The 27,693-nt window shown below is 44.0% G+C and overlaps 1 protein-coding gene across 4 annotated transcripts in view; it reads right to left on the bottom strand.

Moving 5' to 3' along the window:
• Positions 1–23,452, bottom strand: part of SSBP2 (single stranded DNA binding protein 2) — a 194,349-nt gene extending 170,897 nt beyond the window's left edge. For 2 of the 4 annotated variants that reach the window (XM_066988764.1, XM_066988763.1), the window contains exon 1: positions 23,206–23,452. In XM_066988764.1, coding sequence (XP_066844865.1) covers positions 23,206–23,264 — 59 coding nt within the window. In that variant the 5' untranslated portion in view covers positions 23,265–23,452. The remainder of the gene's footprint in view (positions 1–23,205) is intronic. The other 2 variants (XM_066988762.1, XM_066988766.1) reach the window with 1 other exon arrangement.
• Positions 23,453–27,693: the final 4,241 nt, after the last annotated feature.

Genomic DNA, 27,693 nt, shown 5'->3' with positions numbered 1-27,693 from the left:
CCGAGTCCCTCACAACCTCCCAGCCGCACATGCCGTCCCAGGCACACTGTGAATGTGTCAGGTCATGGCCCTGTATGTTACTGATGAAGCTCACGCACATCTTCATCACCTCCACATTGAGCCGTGAGCAGCTCCTGAGGCCCTCGCCACCCCTCAGGGCAAGCGGTCGCCATGGTAGCCAGGCAGCCACCATTTTCTGTGGCGAAGGAGCCCACGCATTCCTCCTCATGTGAGGGCCGGGCGGTCTCAAAGTACGGCAGTGAATGCAGCCATCCCGACCAAGCCCACCCAACGTCTCCTTGATCAAGAAGGCATGAAAATTTTAGAAATATACACGTATTTCATTAATCCCTCGTTTTGAGGAGAAAAAATGTAGACGTTGGAAATGGTAGTATATGTTAACGGAGCACCAACAATCACTTTTTTGGAGTAGTTGACACTTTATATATTCCCAGCATCAAAATCAGTTACTTGTTTACAATGTGCAAGGCACTCTGCGGTAACTCCTGGCACAGCACTGGCCTGCCTTCACTATAGATGTTTTTCTTCTCAGGTAGGAACTGCATGGAATTTAAAGCAAATACTTACAACGTAGCGAAAATGTAAAGAAAAGTTCCTTAATGGCAAGATACAAGAAACAACACTTCTGAAAGTTTTCCAATCTGTTGTCCACACTCCTCCTTCCCTGGGATGTTTCTCCAGCTCAGTGAGTGAGTAATCAACCACAGCTTTGCAACAGTGCCTAAACTTGAGGCTTTTTTTTTTTTGATTAAACTCAGAATCTTCTTTTTAAAAAATCATTTTAGAGTCCCATTAGGACATTCAATGCGATGTAACCTACTGATAAGTGAGCCAGTGAACACTGAACTGGGGTATCACCGGTGCTGCACCTATCACTGGTGGGAATGCTTGCAGTGGGAAGCCAAATCGGAGCAGCCTCTCGTATCTCTGCAGCCTTAAAGAAATGCAGAATGCTGGAACCATGATTGCCTAACTCCGAAAGAACGACCCATCAATAACAAACAGTGAGCAAGACCAAACGCCAAAAAAAGAAAAAGAAAAAATGCCACCCAGCTATCAGAAAGAGCACAGCATGGCCTCTTAACTCCTTCTTCCCAGCAGTCTGGATTCATTCATGAAAAAGACATGGCACCAGGGAAAAAAAAATAAAAAAAAAGGCCCACAGCATAAAATTAATTCATGGAGCTCAAAATTACTCATCTATTTTAAGTCAATTAGATAGTATAAAACACAGCCAAGTCTGCTTTTTGTGCATGTGAAAAATGCCTGTCTTAAACACTAAAATGTCCTTTTCAGATCTAAATTATGCCTTCTATGCCATCTCACTTAACACAAAAGCAGGAATAGTGGGGAAAAAAAAAGAAGAGTTCTTCTGCATATGAAGTTCACACGTTGACAAAGGAACAACTACATAATCTGAATAAAGAAAAGAACTCTGAATTTCATAAACAAAGAGAGACCACCAGACTTAAGCTTTTTAAAAAAGCACTGTTTTGTAAGCTATCTGAGGAAAAACAAAAAGTACAACTATAACAGGCAATACACATGCACATTCAGGTAAAAGAAAACAAAATGTAGAAGGTGGAATACAGACACTGAGAAATAACCAGAGTGCCACACAACATTACATGGTACTTCAGGTCTTTAGGCCAAGACAGAGAGACTGAGACTGATATGGATGGAGGTACTAGACGAGAGTTCACAGACTGCAGCAGCAGAGAAGAATATGACACAAATGTTGTGAGTGCTGGAATTTTAGGAGCTTGGTTTGGCTTTGCAGTTCCCCAGCCATTTCCACTGACCACACAGTTCATCATGTTGCAGAGCAGATTTGGTGCACGTGAACTAGATTCTGCTTGGAGGAAACTAAACTGGAAGCTCTACTCTCAGCAATGTAAAATGCATTTCCACCCTGAGTGGAACATCGGGGTTTGAACTGCACGTAGCTTAAACCCTACACATGGTGAAGAAGGTCTAGTTCAAAGGACCAGACAAAAACCTTGCCCAAAGTAAAAATTCCAAACCTCATGCAACATGAACACGAGATCTTCAACATCCACTTGTGACATCTTCTGGTCTGCTTCTACCAAGGAAAATGGTGAGCTAGTTCAGTAGACATGCTATGCAGAGCACACAGGTATACTCACAGCCTATCTTATCTGTATGTGTGGTGTTATCTTTCTGTTGCTTGGTCAACAAGACAATTCTTTGTGGAATCTGGAGTTGCTAGAAAGGCCTGCCAGTGCCCTTCAAGGGTGATGAATACAATTTTCCAGTGCTAGTTTATGCAACTATCCAGTCCTTTGAAGATCGTTCCCTTGGGGATACACAACATTGAGTAGTTCTGAAGATGTCCTTAAACTGTAAAATGGCAATCACACGTGGGGAAAAGGATGCATGCATTGGAATAACTGAACAAGCAAACTTGAGATAAAGATCTGTCAAGTCCAGCATGAAACTCAGGCAACCCAAGCAGGATCAGTGTGGTTAAAGGCTGCTCACTGTTTTATAATACATTCTCTTTGCAGTGCCTCTGACCTAAATAAGAACATCCTTGCTTTTTAGAAGATGGTTACTCAATGGTTCCTTTCTGCACTCTGTCTCAAAGAGAACTTGAGCCTTGCTGTGATAATCACAGTAAAATGTAAAGGGGATGTAACCTAAATCCCAGGAACTCAGCTGTCTTCCAACCCAAAGAAAATGCCAGAGGCCCAAGACCAAAAATGAAATGCCCTTGAAATAAGCGCAAGGCACAACAAAAGGTATCTAAGCCTATAATTGCATCAATCAAGAATTTGCAACAGATGGAGAGATGCAGTTGGAAACACATTAATCTCTACAGTGTTCTCTATTAGGCTATGCAATCTCTCTTCATCACTAGAAATGTAGAGGAGAAAAAAAAAGAGTTGTTGGAGACGTGTAAGCCCTGCTAGGATGAAAGTAAAAGAAGTCTGTGTCCCCATGAAGCCTATCTTTATGAAACATTTCTAATGAGAATCCTACAATTTCCCTAACTTTCCCTGTAGATGCAACAGCCACAGAACAGAAAGATAATCCTTAATAGGAGATATTTTTCCCAAAGCACCTTGTTATCAGCATCAGCCATTAGAACTGGATTTAAACCCCATGGGAGTACTGGGACTTGATGGTGAGCAAAGTCTGATCAGGCCCCTCACTTTCTACTTCTGAGCATTTACCTTCTGCAAGGCCTTTTACCAACACCTCCTTAGAACCACACTGTTTTAAGCAACCAGCTGTTACGGCCAACAAAAACTCTTCACAAAGCCCGTACCACACAATCCCCATCTCTAGGTAGAGATGGTGAAGACCCTGCTGGAGCACAAGATGACTCTAGCTCACACAGTTCTTGTACTGTGTGCTGAAGGACGGGCATAATTTGCCCCTCAAAGGGAACAAGAGGAACTCACAGGCCAGCTCCCATCACATCCCAGTTCTGTGCCCACCACCAAACCCAGGGGCAAGCTTCCCACCATCACCACGTTCAGGCATGCTTACAAAACAGGGCTGCCTAAGGCCAGTCCCTGTTTTTGCAGAAAGGGGAATTCTGTGGCATGCACTCACAGGTGGCACTCTCAAGACTTGCCAGTATCTTTGCTGTATTGCCTCCCTCCTTTTCACTATTTACGCAGTCCCGCGCTGACTCCTAAAAAAGCCACAGGACCTGCCCATAGACCTTTCTCCTGCTAGTGCTGTGGTGTTTGTACTCCTGGCAGCCCCAGGGCTTACCCTGAAGCCTCTTGTTTGCTTGTGCCACGTTACAGCTTTTAGACAAGCTGGGAGTTTTCTTATGACTATTTGAGAACGCTGTTGTGGTCAGCATTCATGCCGCATGCATCTTCAGCAAACCAAAGTGTGTATTTCATTCATTGGATTTTCAGTGTAACACTTAAAAATTGTATGCAAAAAAACATCATCACTTGCAGCTCTTTGTTTCATTAGGAGCACCAATTACTAAAATAGAGACGAGTACCGAGAAATCAATTTTCTGTTTTAGTAATCTTACCTATTGACTTAAAAAAGGCATTGCTTGATCATAAAAACCTCATATCAAACCCAAGAGTCAGGTAACATTTGCTTCTTTTTTGTGAGTTCGACCATGCCGGTACACTGACAGTTTCAATAACCCACTGAAATATTAGAGCATTTTCAAATTTTCTGGAATCAAAATACAAGAGGTTACAGTGATTTGCTTTCATATTACTCCTCGGACAACATTACTGAAATAGCTGTAAGGAAAGCAAAGGTAAAGGTTGTCTAGAGGCTGAAATTTCTCATGATTTGTCTCAGGTTAGCATGACCTTTCCCACTGTTTTGAAACTTGTAAGATTTTTCACACTCAATAGACTAGAAAAGTTTTTGTTGTTGTTGTTGTTTTTTGTTTTTTTTTTTACACACAGTGAAGCAATAGAAGAATATGTTACCACTTCTAATTTCAAGATATGCAAGTCATACCCCCAAAAATGTGGAGAGTATTTATATAATTACTGTTTCAGAAAGTTACCAATCTCCCTCTAAGATTTGATACATCAACATTGTTCAAGTTTCATGGCTTTGTTTAGTACATGATGCATCAAATGCCTGGATGACCTATAACATTTGTGTGGATTTGAACACAATATGAATGACACTGCGCTGAAATGGCAACAACATCCTCAAATGAAGCTAATACAAAAAGACTCCCTGCCCTTGAACTCTGTAATTAGTTTTCATGATTTCAATCTCGAATTCAGGCATTCAGTACACCACCCTACACTGAGTAACAGGTTCCCTTAATGCTCCTATTCCAAGTATTTGTGTTATTTCTAAAAACAACTTTTCAAAGCCAACTGGCAGCTCTTTAAGCTATTGCTTTTCTCTTTCACAAGCATTCTCTCACATTTGCAGATAAGAAAGGAAGATTATCCCTTCTAAAGTGCTTTTTACATTTCATTCAAAGTGAACAATGCAAAGAAACTCTCCTGTGTGTAGGTGCTAACTTTACAACAGCAGGACTGAATTTCAAGCCCTGTAAACTGAAACTGGGGATTAAGAGGAGACACTTGGCAACAATGCTCACCCCCCACTCTAATTCTCCAGAGCTCAGTTCAGTTCTACCTGCCTGATTCCTGAATGGACGCTTATCTCCATTTATTCAACATGGGCTAATGGGTTACAATAATGTTTGTATGTTTCTGTGCATTTCATATGAACACACAAAGATATGTGCATGCACACACGCACAAAAAATCTCTGCTGCTTTTCCTCGTGGCCAAGTTGCTATAGTGCTCTGCTGTGCAGGAAAGCACAGCTTCATTCCTGCTCTAGTTATTTCACTCCCCAGGGCTTCCATGAATACAACAAATGAAATCACACGGACCGTGATCTTGTCAGATCTCATAAGCAAAGCAAGATTTGGCCTGGTCATTACTGGAATAGCAGATTTCAAATATACGCTCGAAGCAAGTATATGTAACTTACATCCTTTCTGCACACTGAGTTGAAGTTGCTCATTGCAGCCTCTCTCTAAGATCTTCCTTTGCTCCAAATACCTTACTGAATTGCTTCTCTCGTTGAAGAAGGCCCAATAGAAAGAACATTTGTACAAATGGCAAAAATAAGGAGCCAGCAACTGAGTTTATTTAGGGTCACTGCAACTCACAAGGTAATTGAAAACAAATCACACAGGAAGCTCAGTCAGCAAAATAATTAAAACAATTTATTAGGATTGGATATGCAAAGAAAAAATTCAAGGAACTGTCAACCAAGATGCCAACAGTGTAATCTTATTAACCTGTTGCAAAACAATTAAAAGTAACGAAAAGTAACAATTGCATTGTTCTCACTGTAAGCGTTAAGAAGCTCAATATCGGTATTTAGTTAATCTGGCAGTCCAGGTGAGAAGTCCCAGCACAGAACAGACAACATACTTAAAAGATTGCAGTGTGCTTACTCTACAGCTTCTGAGCAGTATCAGTCACCTCAGTGCACACAGACTGGCAATACAAAACAACAACAGCTTACCTAAAATTACTTTTTGAAAGCAGAATAGAGACTCTCTCTACAAAAAGGCACAAAAAGCAGTTGATATCTACCAGTAAAACGTGGAAATGCTGTCTTTAAAAGGCCTCATGGCTTACAGCAGTAGAATGGCAAGTTTCCAAGAAGGTTACAATTATCAACAAAAATTCTCCCTGGTGCTTAAGAAGTACACACACAAACATTTTTTCTAAGTGCTTTGAGAAAACTGGGGCACATGTATTAAAATTGGATCCTCGAAGCTAAATGAACACTTATGTCTATGTAGGGACGAGTGACTACCCAACCTCAGGAAAGAGCTGGGAAGTTAGGATTAAACAAATTAAAAAAAAAAAAAAAAAGAACAAAACAAAGTCAAAACCAAAACCGAATAAAAACACACTACTACTATAGATTTCAAATTCAGGAATTCAGATTTGCAAATGACTACTGGAAGGTTCAAGCTCCCTAAAGGAGTAAGTTGGGTGATGAAGAGCTGCTGTAACGGGTTGTGTGGAGCTGCTGTAGACTTGCCAATACATACTTGTATCCAGCTGGTCCCAATTAATAGGATATATCCTGGTGGTTTTTGGCAGCCTTCAGGCAGCTCTAACTTATGCCACGGTGCAGACTGGCAACCAGAGGACTGAAGACAAAGATTCTGCATAGATGGCACAAAGTCACCTCCTCACTCTGCAGAACTGCATCAGACAGCGACGTAGATGCAAGCAGAGCAATATAAAATCTCTAAGCTGTTTTATTTATATATGGTAGTACAATGGGAGAAGGTAGAATGGACAATTTATATCCAAAAGCAAACACTGCTTAATCCTCTTTTTAAACTGAGCATAATTTCTGCCACCTGCCCCTCCAACCCCCTGCAGTCTTACAGAGACACCTCATGAACACTTACTGGAACCACTACATTTCACTGCGACAAATATACGCTTAACCAATAAGTTTAATAATATATTCTCAAAGAAACCTGGAGGACTCAATTGCCGAAAGATATTTGTCCAGTGATCTAAACAGGATTACTATTCAAATACATTGTTCTTTATGATGCACAACACCAGCCCTACCAAAGCAACAAGATAGCTTTTCATCTCTAACCTGAAACTTTGTTATGACAAGAGAAAAGTCTTGATGATGGTAACATTGATAATGTTACAGTAAACAGACTAAGGCACTCATTAAATGCATAAGGTCAGTATCAAGTATTTTTAGTATTTTCTTTCAAAGTAATGTTCATACAAATTTCATGGAAGGGTAAGTTTATTCAGAAACTCGGAAATGCTGCGCATACAAGATGTGCCAGCAGGTTCAATATTTGGAATATTAAAGAAGTAGATCAGACTGTAAGCCAGGCAATCAATAAAACTGTAAGCTGAGTAGTAAGACAGAGGATTCTGCTGCTCAAAAGAGCCTTAGAAAAAAACAGGAACAAAGAGAACATTAAAGAATTTATATTTCATAACGTGGATTCCCATTCTATGATTGTCTGCTCTTTTTAGTTTATTTACTTCTGGGTGTTTTTAAGCTGAACGATTATATACATTTTTAATACTAAACATAACCTCTTAAAACGAAGAGTAACATTCATTGAGAGCATAGCTACAGGAACATCAGTCTCAGAATGGAGTAACGAGGCTAATTCAAATAGTTTAGACTGGGACTCAAACTTCCCCCAAAATTTTGAAGTGTTCAGATTCCTGAGAGTAAATACAGTCAATTTGGCAAGCATGCTCATGAATATATTAACCAACACGAGCCATTTTCTGCCCCCCAGTTAATATATATCAGGCAGAAAACATGTAAAGAAGCTCAACTAGCTAAATATCCCAGGCTAAAAATATCAAGAACTCTCTCAGCTGGAAGTTGTTAGCTGATAAAAATAAGGAACCAGGACAGCAGAAATTCTTTCCCTTCCCTGCAGAAAATGAGCTACGTTTGGGAGGAAAGTATTCAAAACATAATAAAAGAGGTGACTCACCCCTATCAACGTGCCGTGCACACTGGTGTGCGGGGTGGGGCGGGGGAACGGGGATGCAAACCCAACCAGGGCGTCCTGATGGCAGGAGAAAGACAGCTGCCCGCTGCCCGCACCACCCGAACGCACCGCTCCTGCCCGTGGCATAGACCTGCAGCGGTTTCTACAACAGCTTTGCAATACCTCCTGCATGGTGTGATGCTCCTGCCCCGTGGCATGTGGAAGGTGAATGGCAAAGCTGGGCAATTCACCGCTCCTGGAGCCGGCTGCCAGGAGAACCTTTCTGCTCAGGTGGATGCTCCTCGAGCACGTGGCGAGCTGGGGGCATTTCCTTCCACCGGTCCTAATCCAAAATCAACCTCCTACCCAACATGATTTCCAGACCTGGATTAAGTCCTTTACTTCTTACCTGTTTACCAAACTTAAGGTGATGTTCTCAAATGAGCAAATCCACAATTAGATCAGCAGGTACACAGAAGGCATCGTTTTCAGTTTGCTTCATTTTCGGTGAGCAAGCAGGGTATTGAAAAACAAGGAATCCACCTATATTTAACAGCTTTCTACACTCAGAAGAATAAGAAAGGCCAGCAGAGTGGACTCACATCAACCGCAAGATAAACACAGCAGCCATGATGGTTTAGGACAATTAAACCAGAACACCATCTAAGATTCAAAGTTATTGCATTACTTCATTTTGGATGGAAAATCCTTAAAACAATGGAGAAAATGCATAAAGAGAAACTACCTTCATAAAGCATACCACAGACAGTCTTAACATTTTGCTATCATAATAGAAACTTGTGTATCATATTGGGTCATGCCACATTAGAGAAACTGGAATGGATTTGGTTTTTTTGGGACCATCTCACGCATCTTCTTCCATGCAGCATCCCACAGAAGTGCAGGACACTTCTGTACACTTACATCTTCACACAACTGAAACACTGGACAGTTCGGAAAAGAAACCAAACACCTGTATAAGCCTTCTCACCGGTAGCAGATACTGCAGCTGAACATTACTTACGCAAATGCCCAAAAAATAGCTGAAACTTACTTAATTTTACAAGCTGTGCAATGTTAAAAAAGAGAGAGAGAAAGATAGTTATGCCACTAGAAGATACTCATATTCCAACCACTTCAGGCAGTGACATTCCTGGACTTTAAATAACAAATACAGAATATTAAGAGGTAGATCATCCGTGGGTTGGAAAATTACAGTTTATGGAACCTGAACCTTTGACGTTAAAGATAAAAAAACAACAGACTACTATGCAACGACACTTCAACATCTATATGAGCAGAATGCCACAGCGTAACTTAAGGGCTGACTCACATCACCAAATGTTCCTATCTTTTCTACCACTCTATAGACCCAATTTCTGTCTCCTACATACTGGATGGAAAAGCAAGCAGGACGAGTGCTCAAAAGTTCCCCAAGCTGAAGAGCAGATGGAATGAAGACGAAATGGGCAGCCTGGCCCTGGGAGCACCCAAGGAGCCAAGCAGATCACACACCTCAAGGCAGACCCCACTACACTTCCCTCTTACAGCTGCAGGACTACAGAGCACAGATACTTCAGGTGGTTTTTATATTACCCCAAAACATGGAACATCTGGCCTGTCCTCTTCAAATGCTCCTGATTAACCCAGGTAGCTGCTGCTTCCTTAAGAGCAGAGGTTTCATCCTGTTCTCATAACCCAGTTCTCTACATTAAGCTCCCCTCTCCCAAAGCCTGAGCTCTCTACTTACATGACAAAGCTACTGTGCACATTATACTTTATAAAAGCCTTACATAAACAACTGTTTGAGGCTTGATGTTTTAAGGATGCTGCAAGGCCAAGCAGGTAAGTAGTACCATTCTCCAGATCAAGTCCACAGAGCTGGGGAAAAAAAATAAGGAAGAAAAAAAAAAAAGAAAGAAAAAAAAAAAAAAGAGAAATCTTTGGGGCACAAAAGCTTCTTCAGGTCACTTGGACTGCCAAAAGGGAAGAAAAAATCTACCTTTTTTGGATAAGCTCGTGTCAATTGCCAGCAGCTATCCAGGGTAACATACTGAGAGAGGCTTTTTGGAGGAATCAGAAGCTTGTTTTACCTGATAAACATCAGGGGACCTGTACGTTCCTAGGCAGAAAAAAATTACATACACAAACATCTTTTGTTATTTTCAGTCACTTTCTTTCAAATTGCTTTAGCTCTGAACATACGCTTTAACAAGTCTGGTTGTTGGCTACTCCAGTCATTGCTCCTAAAGAGAACTAAATCACAGGAGATGAACATAAAGGCAGCCTTGGTGAGGTAATTGCAGGTTTTACGCAGCAGACCATAGCCAGGCCGTAGGTAGGAATAGTAGATTTCATGGTTCCATACCAAGAGACATGACAAGAGAACAAGGGTGCAACTGAATGAGCTAGGATGTGGCTCAAGAGTGCAGTTAGCCTATGAGCTCTGCCAATGCCTCTTGTAATTCCATTCTGTATTTGAATCAGAACACGTTTGCTTTTATTTTTTAATTACATCAACCTGTTTCTGTGATTGCATGCATGCACATTACATGCAGTTGCCTGTTCTGAGGACAAAGAAGGTATGAACCTTGTCCTCCAAGTCTGAGCATATCCACACGCTTACATGTATGCACGCACACGCCCACTGAAATGGAAAATTAGTACACCCAACTTCCAACTGTGAGAATGCAACAGTAATCCTTCTCCATTCATGTTAATTCTTTAAATACACTGTTGTACTGGAAAAAGGGAAATTCCAGGACTGTCACAGCCATGCTAAGAAGGAACGGTCACAGAACTCATTACAAGCTCAGCTGAAGCCAATTAAGGAATCACAAAGGCAAAATAAATATGACAACATTTCCATTTTGATGCTATAGAATACATGGGAACTACTTTGCCAAATTCTATCATTCTATCATCTCGAACTTAGCTTCTTGATGACATTTCCAGCACTTTTGGAATACTTCAAAATAAGGTGTTAGATAACGTGAAACACACATGCCACCGTTACAGGTTAGGTTTGCCTTCACTTTCCTTGTTCTTCCACTTGTATCCTGAATTAGTGAGAATTTCAGTTGCTTCTGCTGAACAGAAGACTGGGTTCACCTAAATATGTAACAAAACTCTTTTCAGAATCAAAATTCTTCTCCACAATGAGCTATACCAGAGAGCCCCCTCTTTAATTACACATTACGTATTGAATCCATACAGTGTGTAAAAGAGAAATTAAACAGAAACTAATACCAAAACACTTTCATAAGTTTTCAGTGTTTCCTCTCAGCTGCATTTTTCATCCCCACAATTGCATTCACAGAGAGTTCATTTTGCCGTACGTTCTCTTTTGCTTTGCCCACACTACCTTCTATTCACGACAGGAACGTGTCCAGGCCACAATGGTGCATCCATCACAGTCAAAAAGTAACACAACAGAACTCACACTGCGAGGTGAGAGCGAGTGCAATTTCCGTGCGTGCATAAAGAATCCCAGTTTCCTTCAGGACCTGTGGCTATACCAGAGGACACCCGGTTACGGGAACTGAGTATCTCAGGTGCTTTGGAAGTGAAAATGAAGGCTCCTAGAGGTGTGCCTCCTTCACTGTTGAGTAACTGTGACCCAGAACTACATATGCAGCAGCTCAATGTTCCAACAAGGTATGAAAAACAGACTTTTAGCTTTGGATAATGTGTATTTTGATTGACCAGGTTACTAGGGATTGAGATGGTACGACAGAGGGAGAAACGTGTCTAACCATTGCATAAAGCGATAGTCACAGAACCACCTAGGCTGGAAAAGACCTTCAAGATCACCAAGTCCAGCCACCAACACAACCTACCGAGTCCCATCACTGAACCATGTCCCTCAGTGCCGCAGCCACCCATCTCTTGAATGCCTTCGGGGACGGGGACTCCACCACCCTCTGCATGAAGAACTTCTTCCCAATGTCCAATCTAAACCTCCCATCATGCAACCTCTGTCACTGACAGTCTGCAGTTTTCAGCAAGTGCTTGCGTAAGAGGCTAGAACAGGGAATAGGTATGCTGAAAATCTGTTGCGTGCACTGTTGTAGGTTTTCAAACGCATTTGTTTCACTAGCAGCCTAAATAGCAAAACCGTAGAGTCCTTTTCCAACTTTCTAAAGTATTTTACAGGACCTCTACTAGGTAGTAATGAATGCAATACTATTCAGTCCAGATCTGTATTTTTGTAAGGGAAAAATTATTATGGTTTTATGAAAACAAAACCTTTTCCCATCTTTTATGATTTTTTTTTTACAAATGAGTAACCGCACACAGAATTGGAGACTGACACCAGGCAGCTCAAAACTCTTATTTCTCCTGATTTTAAATAATTAGCTACAGACTTAGAGGACTGCTTGGGGAATATTGGAAAAGAATAATAGTAAGAAAAAAGCCCATACCCTTCTGAATGACTAGCATAGGAACATATACACATTCAATATTCCAGTCTGATTTTTATTATCTATGTAAGATGTCCAAAGAAAACAGGATCTGTTTCTTTCATTCATGTTTTATAGGTTCCCCAACCGTAGTTAGGCAAATTATCTAACTCACGCATCTACATAGCCTTACAGAGTTTCTTTCTGGTTTTGCTGCATTATATTGTCACCTTATTTCTAAAAAGAATTCAAAGTATGTATAACTAGGTTTGCAGTTACACATTTGTACAGGTATTAGTTTCATCAGAATAAACATCTCTTCTATAAAGAATTAGATGTACAGATAGTAAAATTAAAAGTGACAGGGAACCTGAGTAGCTGCAACAGAAGTCAAAAACACGAATGTGCTGTACCTTTCAGATCTGCTTGTCAAGCACATTACTGTTACTAGAGGCATATTTTCATATTTCTCAAACCGTTTTTCATCTTCCAATCTGAAGCCTTCCTTAATCTCTCCGAGTTTTGTGTTTTCTTACATACTGTCCTGTGCACAAGCAGTAACTGTTTATTTGTTGATCGCATACTTTTCCTGCTCCGATTCAGAAAACCAACTTCCATTTTACACTATTTTACAAGCAGCATACGAGACGCAGCAAAAACAAACTTAATTCCTCAGGACAGGAAATACGCCTTTAAGTTTGTACAACATCCTCTCCACGCACAGTGCTCTATAAATATTTGATCACCGCAGAAGTTTCTGATCCGCAGGACGGAGCAGAGCAGAACGGAGCAGTCCCTCGCGAGGCCAGGGCTGCAGTAGGCACCGGCAGCTGAGCAGCAGGTTACTGAGCTGTAGGAAGTGCTTACAGAAAGTGCAATAAATTCAGACAACTTCTCACTATATTACTCAGAGGCCTTGACTTATAATTCACATTTCAAGGCAGATTAAACAATATACACTGATTCAGGAGGGTTTTAATAAAAAGCAAGTAAAGGAGACGAAGAGTTCAAGAGGCTGTCAATGAGAGCCATAACCTTCACTTCTCACACAGTTTCAGAGTCAGCGGGGAGCTTCGTTATTCCTGATACACCTGATGAAATTTCATTAACTCATCCACACTCCCTACCTTACAAATGGCTTTTGCCAACTCCCCACCACCACCTCAGTTCAAAGTTTCTCCTAAGCAGGAGCAGTCAGGGCCATCCAGGACCGGCCCCCTGCTCTTTGGCAGCTGGGGGAGAGGAGCTGTAAATAAAGCACTTAGCGCGAAGAAGGCAAAGGGCTATTCATTTTATCAAATCTCACTGTTGTAATTACAAGTTTTTGATAAAGCACCGCAACTTTTGTAGCATGAGCATCGGATGGAATCCTTACTTTCAGCCTCATAAATCTCTGAATATTTATGACACAATCATACAGCCTGTCAGCCACATGATCCATTTTGTCCTGAGACTGTCAAGAACAACATATTTATTAAGGAATTATAGTTCCATTTCTGCACTTGAATATTTTCTTCAGCAAGCACAGAACTTCCCAATGACAGGCCACGGTATGCCAACACCACATCACAGGCTAGATCAGCTTGCCACTGATTTTACTGTAACTTCTTTTAACCAATAAAAACTACCTCCAAGACTAACATTGCCACTTTTAGTAACATTAAGTTGATTATCATAGAAAACAAACAGTACAGAAAATACTTATCTTCTTCTAACCACCAACAGAAAAACTTAATCCCAACAATGGAAAATTATTTATTTTCCAGTCTCATTAGATGAATGTAAAAGTGCATCTGCTAATAACAAGACATTTTCAGTATCAATATGAAAAAAATACTACATGCACAGCTGTGGGATTTACATATACTGGCAAGAACTACCTCTATGCACACTGGCTTCTTTCAAGAAAACTTACAGGAATGCTTTTTTTTTTTTTCTGTTAAGGTGAAATCACTTCCAAAAGTCGGAGACATTGTAAATAAAATGGAAGTGAATATAAAACATGGGACACTGTCATCAGCACTTCCTTCCCATTACATTAATTTCTTGAAATTCTCTCTCCTCCCGACTGAAATTCTTTCTGTTTTTCAAAGACAGTCATTTCTTTAGCAATGAGAGGTTGTAAAGAAACAGAATAACAAAGCCCAAGCAGCAAACCACCACTCTCACTTGAACTTTTGGCTTGATCAGTCCAACCAAGAGTTTGGGTTTAACGTGCAGGGTTGGTTTCAACCAGACCCATACAAATTTAGCAAGAAGTACTTGACTGCAGCACAGCCAGCTTCAAGTTAAATGCCCGCCTGGACAATCGAGCCTCGCACTGAAGCGCACATCCAAAAGCAGTAAACCCTAACACTGATGGGATCAAAAATCCTCTGAGGTCTACACTAGGAGGCACTGAAGTGCAGCACAACCCTCACAGACCACAACCACAACCGAAAAATCCTACCTCGCCATGAGAAGTTTGATTTCCAACATCTAGATTTCTACAAATTGGTATTTTACTAATTGATATTTGTACAGGAAACAAGGTGGGAAAAACGGCACGTTCATGGTGCACTTAAAAGAAGGAAATCCACCCAGTCACTGCTCTTTCATAGGTGTGTCCAACTTAAAAAACAAGAAACTGCAGTACAACTGCCATAAGAAAGGCTGTAAATTCTTTGAAATAGATATATAGAGAGAGAGATCTACATTGAGATTGATAACAAATGGCCAAGAAAAGTTCTATTCATTCGCATTTTTGTCTCTTTGTCACAAACAAAGCTGTTTTTCCTACAAACGAGATGTGGATGTCAAAGCAACATGCAGGTTCGGATCTGGAGGTACCTGGGTACCGGGATGAGGCGCAGCACTATGTTAGGAGAGTGCTGTCACCACCTGAGCTACGTGTGCCTCCAAGATTAGCCGAACAGCACGCATCAAGCTCTTCTTCCTTTCCCATGAGATAGCACCTGTTGTTCTGTGTTTTCCAGAGCTTGCACCATTTTCCTACCTGAACTGGGGAACCCAGAGCTTGAGAAAAACGTGCCCCAAGCGGCCTCACCTAGCATGTGTGTCCCAAGCGCTGACAAAATGCATCCACGGGAACAGGGCTCCAAAGGCACACGTCTCAAAATGCCCTGCTGGAGTGGCAACGAGACTCTTGTCACACTTGTTACGTGATTGTCTAGATGCTAGAGCACTTCCCGAGAAAAATAAACAAAAGAGGATCTGAACTCAAGATTAAGAGAGATTTTGAGATTAAACTCAAACTCACACCTCTGATATTCCAGAACCCCACTTGAAACTGCCACAGTGTGGGATGAAGCTCTGCCACCATACAAACAAGAAAGCAAGATGCGGGTGCACAGAATCGAGCTGCCCAACCTCACTGTCCCACTGTCAGAGCACTCCCATGACGAGCACAAGGCAGGATTTTGGCCGGTTTGTACATTCTATATTAGTCTGGCATTTGGGGTGAAAGAAGAGGAAAAAACACCCACAAAACAGAAAAATTTCAAAACGCCATAAATGTATAAAAAAATAGAAAAAAAAGAGGAAAGTTAAGGCAGACATCAGCCTTTCTATTAAGAAATTTACAGAAGTCAATTCCTGAAGCAAATTTATAAACATCTTTCAAATACAATGACAAGAAAGAGACAACATCATCCGTCCATGGAAAGAACCTGCAGGCTCAATTGGGGTTATTTGAAAGAGTGACTGCAGAGCAGGTAAGAAGGAACAAGAGGATAGCCCATTAAAAGTTAAGATATAAGAGTTTTGATCCTCATGTCTTACCATGACATTTACATAAGCAAAGGAAACAGCCTTCATGAAATGAAAAAACGGCCTACAGCTGCTTGAAATAAATAATAATAATGAGTCATTATCAGTATGCTTCTAAAATGAGAGGATATTTCAAGAAAACTCTTGTTGTCCTAAACCAATTCCATTAAGAGACTTTCATTAACGAGTTGTACGTAGAAACACAAAAGTGTAGATGGTAAATTGGGAAAGATCAGTAGCCCTTATGGGGACACAAACAGGGTAAGGAAAGTTAGTAAGAGAGAATTTAATACAGACAAATGTAAAGTACTATGCACAGGAATAAGAAATCAAATGCACAAATATGAAATAGGGAATAATTGGCTGGGTAGCAGTATTATAAAAAGAACCTGGAGGGTATGTGGGCTGCAAAATGGATTATTTATAAAAGAAAAAAAAAAACAGGCAAGCATTCTAGGGAGTATTAGCAACAATGTTTTATATATAAAAGGCAAGCAGTATGTATTGTATTAAAGGAGAGGTAATTATTTCCTTCTACTCAGTTTTGTGCTCAGATATAGACACTATACTAGTAAGATGGAGAATAGCCAAAAAGACTCCACTGGCAGGAATAACAGAAGGTTTGGAGAAGAAAAAAAAATGACCCACCACAAAAATTCTCACTTTATTTTCCCTCAAAAACAAAGAATTTGACAGAAGTGAGAAAGAAAAAAAATAGGATGTTATGGTCTTAATCACTGCGTCCTTTTAACTTCCTATAAAGGCACATTTTGTGTTCTCACCACCTGTTACCTTCCTGGGACTGGGAGGGAGAAACATCTTAAAGCCTAGAGAAGTGTGGAGGTCATCAAAACTCCTGAATTAAAATGTCTGCTGTTATCTGAGGAAGATCCTCTCTTAGCAGTTGAAAGAGCAGCTACTCCCTGACCATTACATACCCGTACACACCTTGAACGTAGAGGTCCGTGCCTCCGCCAGGCTGGGGCCAGCACAGGAGCTTCAGCTCTGACCCAGCCTGGGCAGCGCTCCTTTCTGGCCCTTTTACACACCAGCAGAGCAGGAGCCAACTGGCCTTAACTGCAAGCACCATCACTGAGATACCCTCAAGCTGCAACTAGGAGATGTTCATGGAGAAGACCTACCACCTAGCTGTACGTCTCACAGGGCTCTGCCCTTTTCTGCACCTGGCAGGTTCATGGAAGGACCACCTTTAAGTGCTCTACCCAACTGCAATGCCATCCTGAATCATATGATCACTTATTTTCAGACTCACATCTTCAGTCTCAAGCAGATGGCAGGCTCTAGGACATGCTACAATCTCAGGTTGCTTCAGGAGGACCAGTCTCCCTTGCTGGAGGATCTTGCTTCAGGAGACTGGAAGTGACATTACACTCCATGTCTGACATATATCCCGTGCATGGGTGGGCCACAGGATGGCTGGATATCGCAGGACAAGCATTTAAAATTAACTTTGCACAAGACCGTGAATTGTCTTCTGTTACTCATTTTCTGGATACCCAGAGGCTATGTGACATGAGGCTACACGTCACAAATTGGGCACCCAATAATCATTGAGTATCTTTGCTTTTCACCTTTCTCCATCTTACTGCCATTGCTAATACCAGCTCAACACATACCTTCGTAGGTTTGTGGAACTCAAGATGCCTTGGTGCTGTGCACCAAAGCAGCAACAGATTCCTCCTCCAGGAACAGCAGCATGATGAAACGGCAAGCGAAGCCATAAGGCAGATACTGAATGACAACAAAACAGCAAATGATCAAATAGCTACTCATTACGAAAACAATGCTCTATTTTGCACAACAAAAAGCAGAGTTCTTCCAGAGGAAAATCAGTAAATCAGCGAGCGTGCAAACGAGGACAAAGTAAGAACTATGGTTAATATACAACCATATTTTCCATATTTCCATTTCCCCCCAGCCCCAGGGCCCCTGTTTCCCCCCGTACCTCTCCTCAGCCCACCTCCATCTCCCCCAGGCACGCTCCACGCTGCCACCAAGTTCTCCCCAGCATGGTGACTCCAGCCCTCCACATGAATGCCATTTTCCACCGTTCTGGCCAGCGTCCCTTGTCCCCTTCCTAGCTCTGGGCAGCTGGGCACAGGTTTTCCCCTGAGGACAGGAGAAGCCAGGTCCCACCGCAGAGACCTGTGGACCGCAGGTGCCACCTCCGGGTGGGACAGGACCTACCCGACGCCCAGGCGCCACATGTTCGGGGCTGGCTCCCCAAAGCCAGGAGAATGGCACCCGTGCATCACCCCTGCACTGAAGACAAAATGTTTACCGATTAATGGTAGCAAGCCCCAAGCGTATGCAAGTCGATCTTTTTGAAAGGCTTGCATCCTGGCTACACTCAGGTGCTTTGTCATGCAAACGGCAAAAGACACTTCCCTGGAAGGAAATCCCTCATCCTTTCTCAACCAAATTTCAAGTGTTCCAGAGGAGAGGGGTACCTATTGCTTTTCCACAGCAAAAGTTGTGAGAACTTTTAAAACGTAGGAAAATGTATTCTTTCTTTGTCTAATATTCAAAATCTGCCAAGACATTTCATCTGAAATTTTACACACACAAAAAAATGAAACAAATGAAGCAAGGCTTATATAGGCCACGATAAATTTTCCACCCAAACAGTTAAAGTTTGGCAAAGTTATAAAAATCTTGTTTGGCTACTTTAATACTTGTGATGCTATCACATGCCTATAATTTCAGCAAAATGAATTATTAATAAATACTGGTTTCTGTTAATTACTGTCTCCTCCAGCAAGATTTAATTATCTCTGAGCCGAGCCCGAACCATGCTCGCTGCAGCCCAGGGTGCATTTGCTGCACCCAGTGGGTCTGAGCAGCTTCCAGGAGCCCTCGCTCTTTATCAGCAGAAGTTTGCATGGCGTTATGGAGCCTCAGAAAGCTGGAATCAGGCACCTCACAAAAAGCTGGGAAAAAGCAATGGAGAAAAAAAAAATTATGAGCAGACCAATTGAGTAGAGGAAGCAACGCAGAAACTGAATCTTTTTCCCCTTGGTTCTAGTCCAATCAGGTACTTTTACATGCCAAACTAGATGCCAACAAATATCCCTGCTTAAAAGTTGGGTAGGTATTTCGGCACGCCGCTACACCAAAGTACATTTCTGCGGTCCGTCACAGCTATCTTTCCATCTGCCAGTACCTGTTAAGTCTACAGTGCAAAACCAATTATCCTGAGAGGGCCTGAAGTGCAGCATATACATCACTTGGAACGCCTTCATATGCTGTCCACGATACCGATGCAGTATAAAAGAGCACCCGAAGCACCGTGATCAACAATAAATACTCAGAAATAGTTACTGTTTCCAGAACCTTCTCTTCCGTGCTCTTCCTGATTAAAAAATACATTCTTCCAAAGCAGACTGCCAGAACAGTATGCCTGCAACTTCTGTATTGTCAAAGGCAGCAGTGATATATTTCATCAGATAAACCTGGTGGATTAAATCTGTAAACAAACATCAAATCTAAAATTCGTAAGAGAAGAGGGATTAAACCACCCATTTTGTTTTCCAGGGGAAAAAAAAGGAGCGAAAGATAACTGCATCTCTCACCACCTGAAACTTGAAAAACTAGCTCATCATTTCCCAGAGACAGGCGGAAAATTTATCATGGATACCAATTAATTGCAATCTGTATCTTACCTTTTATGTAGTTTACAAACATTACAGTGGAGAGATAACCTTACTCATGTAAATTCATGCAACGCCATCTTTCCATGTTGCTTTTTTTTTCAAAAATTATGCCCCAAAATCCACATATCCTCCAAAACCCTACAAAATCTCAGAGCTTTTCCAAGCAGTGGCAAGATGAAATGAGGAAAACATTAGTCAGTTTTCCTCGACGTATGGAGAACCCCACTGGCACCAACAAAAGAGTGACACAAGCTGAGTAACTTTGACCCTGCTCTCCTGCTCGGGAAGAGATACACAACCATGCCACCCTTATTAAGAATCAGATCAGATGCACAGCTGGCCAACCAAAATGGACTGGGGGAGAAACAACGAAGGGGACGCCTTCTTTTCCCTTCAGAACAGCAGCAAGATAGGTGGAAAAGAGGAAAATTACGATCTTCCCTCGTGCAACCAGCTGCGATCAGACTCGCACGGCATTTGCAAGCGGGGTCACGCACAACAGCGGAGCAAGGATGCCACAACAGCAGCAACCAAGTTCTCTCTTCCCCAAGGTTCTCTCCCATGCCAAGCTGAACAGCAATCAGCGACTGACCCTAACGCTTGCTTCCATGTTGTTATCATGCATCCTTTTATTTTAAAGGAAATCATCTAGCCTCCTGGTAATTTTTAAACAGAACTTGCATGCCTGCTGAGCCCCAACAAGATAAGGTTTTTTTTTTAGGGAAAAAAAGTAAGTTTAGAGGACCACTGGAATATGAAGATGACAAAGAAGAGCTAATCCCTTCAGAATTTCATTTTCCTAATGCCATACACCTTTTTTTTAAGATATTTTTCTGCAGGTATTTTCTAACTTTAAACGTTACTTATAGATAGATGGCCCTACTTACAAATGCCTATAAAAGCACTGCTTCTTGAAAGGGTGCATAACTGGACATGCAAATTCACGTGGTCTGATCCCTCTTTCCCCAAGACTGAAAGTTTAGTGTTCGGCCATTCGATCTCAGTGGGACCAACCTCCTAACCTGAATTAATCCGATTCTCAGGAATACTAAAGATAAGGAAGCGATAACCGAAGAGGTTGATAAGAAAAATGTTAGTCTTCTTCCTCTCGCAGCGTAGGAGGCCCTGCATGGAGGAGTTGCTGCCTATACACAGCCTTCCTCTCTGCCGGGTGGCATGGGGGGCCAAGACACGAGTTATGCTGCGGCAGCTCCAGAAGGGGAGGACGGGGTGTAACAGCACTTGTGATCCTTCTCTCTCCATCTTCTTGGCATTTGCAGGTACAGTGTGTTCATCCTCAGTGCTTTACCTGGCCGCACTGTACAAAAATCTGGTGTTGGTTTTCCTGGAACCTGTCCGCCCACACTTCACATTTGTTGTTAAGCTACGTAACACAGGTAATTTACCCCAAAGGTCAGGCAGGAGGGGAGAGAGGCAGACCATAAAATGAATGCCATCTTTGGAACCGATCATTTGCCAAGGGCTACTGTAAATGACTTGCAAAACTTGTTTGCTTTATTTAATAGAAATTACATAACCTCGAAAGACATAAATATTAAAGGCAGCTTACAGTGAGGTGCCACATTACAAACACATTTGGCATCAAATCGGTCCGTAAAATATATCACAGCCTGGATTACAAACAGAACAGAACGCAAATACGCATGTCTTGCACACCTGAAAAACATTCCTCAGTAGGCTTATCGCACACTACTCCTGCCACTGTCACACATCCTCGTGAGGAACAAACATGTCCCATAGAACGAGGCCATACAAACCCAAGGCAGTATTTATTTTTTTACATTACATTTACTCTATTATTTCAAGTGTGTTTAGGAGATCTGTTAGTGGCAACATGTTTTAAGGACTTAAAACCTCGAACAGATATGACAAAGTTAAATTATACATTTGTTTCTAAAAACTTTCAAAATTCTAATTGAACAATTACAATCCTGTTCTTCCTGATTAAAGAGCTACTTAATATAGGAGCCGAACATACACGTTTTGTCTGTGATTTTCAAAGGAATAATCTCACGCGGAAGTCAGGGCTGTATTTTTACAGATGGCAACTTTAATTCGAAGGCAACTTTTCTGAGCAGAGCAAGAACTCGCGCATCACCCTGGGGGAAGCATCGCACGACTACAGAGCGATGCGGTACGGAGGAAAAAAAAAAAGAAATGTAATCGAAAAGAAGTGCACGAACATTGCCATGATGGAATCCGAACCTCCTAAGAAGAGACTTGGAAAGATGGCACACGAGAACAATCTGCAGCAGCGCGCACCGTGTAGCGGCATTCCTCAGCCACACGCCGAGTCTTCAGGCTTATCTTTTTTTACCCTCAAAGGAAAGGAAGGCTGGGGGCGGGGGGGGGGACGGGAGAGGAAAAGGGTGTTCCTAAACCCCCGACCGCCCCCACCAGCGGGCAGATGCTCCCAGGAAGTTACGATCTGTCAGTACACCCGCGACTTGGAGACACCCCGCTTCGCTGCGCTGCGGAGGGTCACCCACACGGCAGCGCCCCGCGTTTCCAGCCGCCGGCCGCCGCGAGCGGGAGAACCGAGATCGAACAGCACCACCTAGCCGGCCCCCCACAACTTTACTTAGAGCAGGGCAGGCGCCGCGCGGCGACTGGTCGGCTGGGCAGGCTTCGCCTGGGGAAAAAAAAAACTATCGGGCGGCCTCGCGCCGCACGGGAAGGCGGCGGGGGAGACGGAGCGGGAGCGGGAGCGAGCAGCGGGGTCGGCTGGGGGGGGGGGGGGGGGGGGGGGGGAAGGGGGAGGTTGTAAGATTTTGGGGGAAGGTTTTAAGGGAAGGTTGTGGGGTTCTGGGGGAAGGTGGGGAGGCTTCCAGGGAAGGTTGTAAGGGGAGGGTTTCAGGGGGAGGCTGCAAAGTTTCTGCCTCAGCACCGGAGCGCCGGGCAGCCGGGCGGACCCCGCCGGAGCGGGGTGCTGTGGGGCAGGTGGGCGCCGTGCCCCCGGCCGTGCCGTGCCGTGCCGTGCCGTGCCCCATCGCGGCGGACACCAGTTGCTCGGGCAGCCCCCGGCCGGCCCCACCGCACCCCCGCGCCGCAAACTTTTGTGGAAAACCCGCCCGGCGCCGGCGGCTAAAACCCACCGGGGGGGCCGCCACCAGCTCGCCGCTCCCCTCCTCATCCTCCAGGCGGTGAAAAGTTGCGGGACCCCCCCCCCCCTCCCCACACACACATCGCCCTGGGGCTCTTTGTGTGTGTGTGTGTGTGTGTGTCCGTCCCCCCCCGCAGCGCCGCGGCGGGGCCGCTGCCCCGCTCCCCTCAGGCGTTCCCCGCCGCCCCCCTCTTCCCGCCGCGCACTCACTTCTCCCGGGCCTGCCCGTCGGACGGGACGCTGCTGTTGCTCTTGCCTTTGCCGTACATGCTGCCTGCGGAGAGCGCCGACTGTCACGCACCTGTCAACCCATCACGGCCTCCCCGGGAACGGCCCCGTCGCCATGGCGACGCCGCCACACACGCAGCCCATTGGACGAGGCGCCGCGGGGGCACGCCCACCGGCACCCCCCACGCCCCAATGGGCAGGCGGGGAGCCGGACGGGGCTGCTCCCTCCTCCCTCCCCCCCCCCCCCCCCCCCCCCCGCAGCTCGGCCCCTCCTTCTCCTCCTCCTCCTCCTCCTCCTCCTCTCCCCCCCCCCCCCCCGCTCGCGCTCTCCCTTCCCCGGCGCAAGGGGGAATTAGAAACGGTTGGAGCAGGATTTTAAACAACCGGCTGTTCCGGGCGCGCGCCGCCCGCCCGCCGCCGCTGCCGCCCGAGCGCGGTGGGCGAGACGCAAAATGCGGGGCGGATTCGGCCGGCGGGCGGATGGGGCGCTCGCCCTTCTCCCTCGCGGCCTCCACGCAGGGCAGGGCCGCCTGGCCCCCACACGGACACGCGGGCGGGCAGCCAGCGTCCTGCCGGCACCCCCACACACGGCCCCGGGGGGGTGGGGGTGCGAGGCGAAGGGGCGGGCAGACCCTCTCACGACAGGGCTGGACGGTGGGGGGGCGGCTGCCGGCGACCCCCCGGGTGGGGATGGGGTCTGTGAGGGAGCGGTTCCTCCAAAGTGCCGCAGAGAGCCGGGGGGGCAACCGGACAACACCGATAAAAAGAAAAAACACCAAAACCCCCCGAAACACACAAAAAAAAACACCACGCAAACACTCAAAAACGCACAAAATCTCACACACGGAAAGAAAACCATACACACAAAAAAATCACACACACAAAAAAACCAGCCATCTAAAAATTCAAGGAAAAGCTTTCTGTTGTTGTGTTTTCTCTTTATTTTTTATTTTTTTAAAGGTGCGTTGCAAACACTCGCGTGCTCCCAGCACTCGACGGGGTCACGCAGCACTCGCAGTTCTCCTCACAGACCCCACCGCTGGCTGCTGAGCTGCAATCCCAAACCCTGCGGATCTGGCTGCCCGCTGACCCTGATAAATACCGGGCTCGTTCGTGTCTCATAAACCTGCCCACGTGTGCAGCCCACGGGGGCTTTCAGGGCTTCGACCCCCGTGCCCCTTGGTCGGAGCATGCTGTGGATGTGTGCCCACCCCTGCCTTGGGTTTGCAGGCAAAAGGCCGCCCGAAATTTTACGAGGGAAGTTGCGTACGGCAAAGACCACCAGCATCTGTTTATCATTGTTAGAGCTGCAAGGAAAAAAAAAAAAAAAAGAAAAAGTCCTCTGGATTTTGAGCCGCGAGAGTGAAGGAAACAGTCGGTGAGGTGAAACTGTTGGGGGGGGGGGGCGATTAAGAGAGTATTAATGAGTGACTGGAACAAATTAGTGACAGAGCAGAGGAGACGACAGGAAGGAGTGAGCAGCCGAAGAGTCCTACACGCTCGTGGCTGCACATGCACAATTCCCCATCATCGACTCCGGTTGGGTGGGATTTGCGCTTTTGCAACTCACTGCAGTAATTCACCAGATTAAAGCGAGCCGCAACAAAGACCATTATATACCTAAGTTGTTTGCCCGGCCTAGCCTTTTGCCCCACGGTGTGTATTGTACTAACAGGCCAGTGGGACAGAGTGGCTGAAGTGGGTCTCGTGAAAGACGTAAATTGGGTTTCCTCTGCCCCCAGCTGCCAGCAGCCGCCCCAGGCCTCCACACTGCTGCCTACTTCCATGTCACGAGAAGAAGGAGAGAGACCTGCCAACAACGGGCAGAAAAGTGGGAGTAGGAAGTGGGCAACAACAGGAGAAAATGAGCGAGAAGGGAGCGGGAAGGGAGGATAGGAGGCTAACAGGAAAAGAAGGAGGTGTAAATGACCATGGGGGAAACCAGAAAAAGGAAACAAAGCACAAGGACAATGCGTAGTGAATTTGGGTGATAAAAGAGGGAAAGGAGCGTGGAGGGGGAATCTGGGAAGGGCATGTAAATGAAGAGTGAACGAAGGGGATGCAGTTTGCCCTCATTCATACCGAATAATACTTACATACCTTGTGCCATGGAGTTCACATGAAGGCTAGCCATGTGACTGATTGCATTCAGTGTGAATACGGGTAGCGGAAAATGGCACAAAGAAAGAAAGGCAGAGAAAGAATCAGGACAGAGAACAAAGAAGGACCTGGGTTGTGGGTGAAATACAAAAAATAAGAGGAGTTGAAGGGGAAGAAAATCAGGAACGTGGATGCTCCCAGGCAAACACACGTAGGATAGGTGACACTTTGCTTTGGGATGATCGTAATCCGGAGTACAATTTTCATCTAAATATTTGCTTGCCCTTGTGGAACAGCTGCTATCATCCCGTCAGATACGTTGACTATCTCCTGCTTGAGACTTTATGTTGCCCCCCATCAGCCATAGTATCAGCACAGATTTCACATGAGACTGGTAAAAACAGTGAAGTCGTTCTTGGACAAGGGAGTCTCCTCCATGTCTTCTTCTTTTTTCTTTTTGTTTTCTGCAAAATCTCTTTTCTGGTTTGCCTCAATAGTTTTGATTGATTTGTTTGTGGTTTGAAGGGCAGGGGGTTATTTTGAGGAGGTGGCTGTGTCAGTGTCGTGTCACTCTTGTATGGGGAAAAGTTTTTTTTGTGGAAAAGAACTGTGTTGGGGTGTTTCCTAAAAATGGGATGAGGTGAGATTGCTCCGGTGTCCCCTGGATATGCATTCCATGACAAGAGTTTCACAGCTGAAAATCTTTGTTCCCATTTTCGTGCGATTTATTTGCATTCTTATGATTTATTTGGTTCTGAAGAACTGCGAATGCCTTGGGTAGATCAAGTTATGATCTGGGGGACTAATCCAGGCAGAGCAGAGTGAACTTTGAGAGGGCAGCCGTGGACGCTCAGAAGAGAGCAGGCTGAGTCTGTTCCCCCTAACAGTGTTAAAGCTCCTTCTCTTTTCAGGTATGGTTCCCAGACTACCATTAACATTCAGGTGATGACTTTGTAATTTTGCTTAGAGATCCTTCAGTGGAAGATACAGAAATAGTACTGGTGCTTATTTATTATGAATATCAGAAACAGAGCACAAAAAGGAATAAGGTATTCAGAGGACTCTGCTGTAGATCTGCCTGGCTAATGTTACAACTGCCTTTGCGGGAATGCTATCGTGGTGTATTATCTATCAGAACCACCCAAACAAAATGTTATCCTGTGGGGACAAGAGTTCGCTCAGCGAACAGGTACATTAAGATGAAAACACCCAAAACAGTCCTATGAAGTTCCAAGTGCCATCAGTCCCTTTCTAAAGTATTTATGCACATGCAGTGTCTCTGTATCTGTGCCCATGCTGAAATCGTTTTGAGCACAAACACTGCTCTTAGCAGCAGCAGTTGTATCTCATGAGGCCAATATTGTAATTAACGAGATTTGAGGCACATATACTGAGACGAATTTAAGTTTCTGATATCAAAAATGAAGATCCAGTGTTTGCTTAAAAGGGGGATGAAGGGGTGGCTGTACTTTAAAGCTTCTCAGTCCGACACTGGAAAGGAATTCGCAATGTATTTTTAGAGTGTTATAAAAATCTCTTACATAATGCTGATTAATTCTTAGGTTTTAGGGAAGAGCACTGGGCTTTGTGTATAAGAGTGTTGACCAGCTAAGCCACTGAAAAGGGCTGGTTTGGTCTGGATTTTTTTTGGACTCCTTAGGTACAGAAAGCAGCAATTATTCAATTATTACAAGATTTTGCTTTTGTTTGGGCGTGTATGAATATTTTTCTGGAAGCTGCATCTTATTCTTGGAAGTCTTTATCATTTTAAAACATATGCTATGTTATATCACCCTGTCTGAGATATAGGATAGCTACAAACTGTTGGTGTATTTTTTTTTCCTCCCTTTTACTGCAGCTAGTTACATTATGGATTAACATTAAGAATGTCTGCAGTGAAACATTACTCCTGTGGCTGTGTAAGACTCACTTAAACAATGTAACTTGTATTACAGAATCAGGATTTTCCTCATATACTCGCAGTAATGTATGCAATTAATATATGCAATTAATGTACAGTTCTGCCCATTCTGTTGATTTTCAAAATCATCAATTAATCTAACTGGCAGCTTTCAGACAGCTCTTAACAAAGGCCTATTCAGGAAATTAAGCCAGTAAATGCGATTCCCTTCTCTTAATTCTAGTTATATGTAGTTATTGCTGTGTAGCTGGAAAGATTTTTTGGACAAGATATCATGGGAAAGAGAAGCTTTTGTTTGGTCTTTTTCAACAGATATGTGACCAAGGCAGCTTTGAAGCCGTTCACAAGAATCCTTCCTCCTTCCGTGGGATGTCTTATCTTTCTGTGGAGTTTCTGACTATGAACTTCGTTCTGCAGTCTGTCATTCTTGTGCCATTCAGTTGAGTAAG

Source organism: Anser cygnoides, chromosome Z, assembly GCF_040182565.1.
Source record: "Anser cygnoides isolate HZ-2024a breed goose chromosome Z, Taihu_goose_T2T_genome, whole genome shotgun sequence".
Classification (NCBI taxonomy): Eukaryota; Metazoa; Chordata; class Aves; order Anseriformes; family Anatidae; genus Anser; species Anser cygnoides.
The sequence above is the reverse complement of the archived record's forward strand: the minus strand, read 5'-3'. Positions and strand labels throughout refer to the sequence as shown.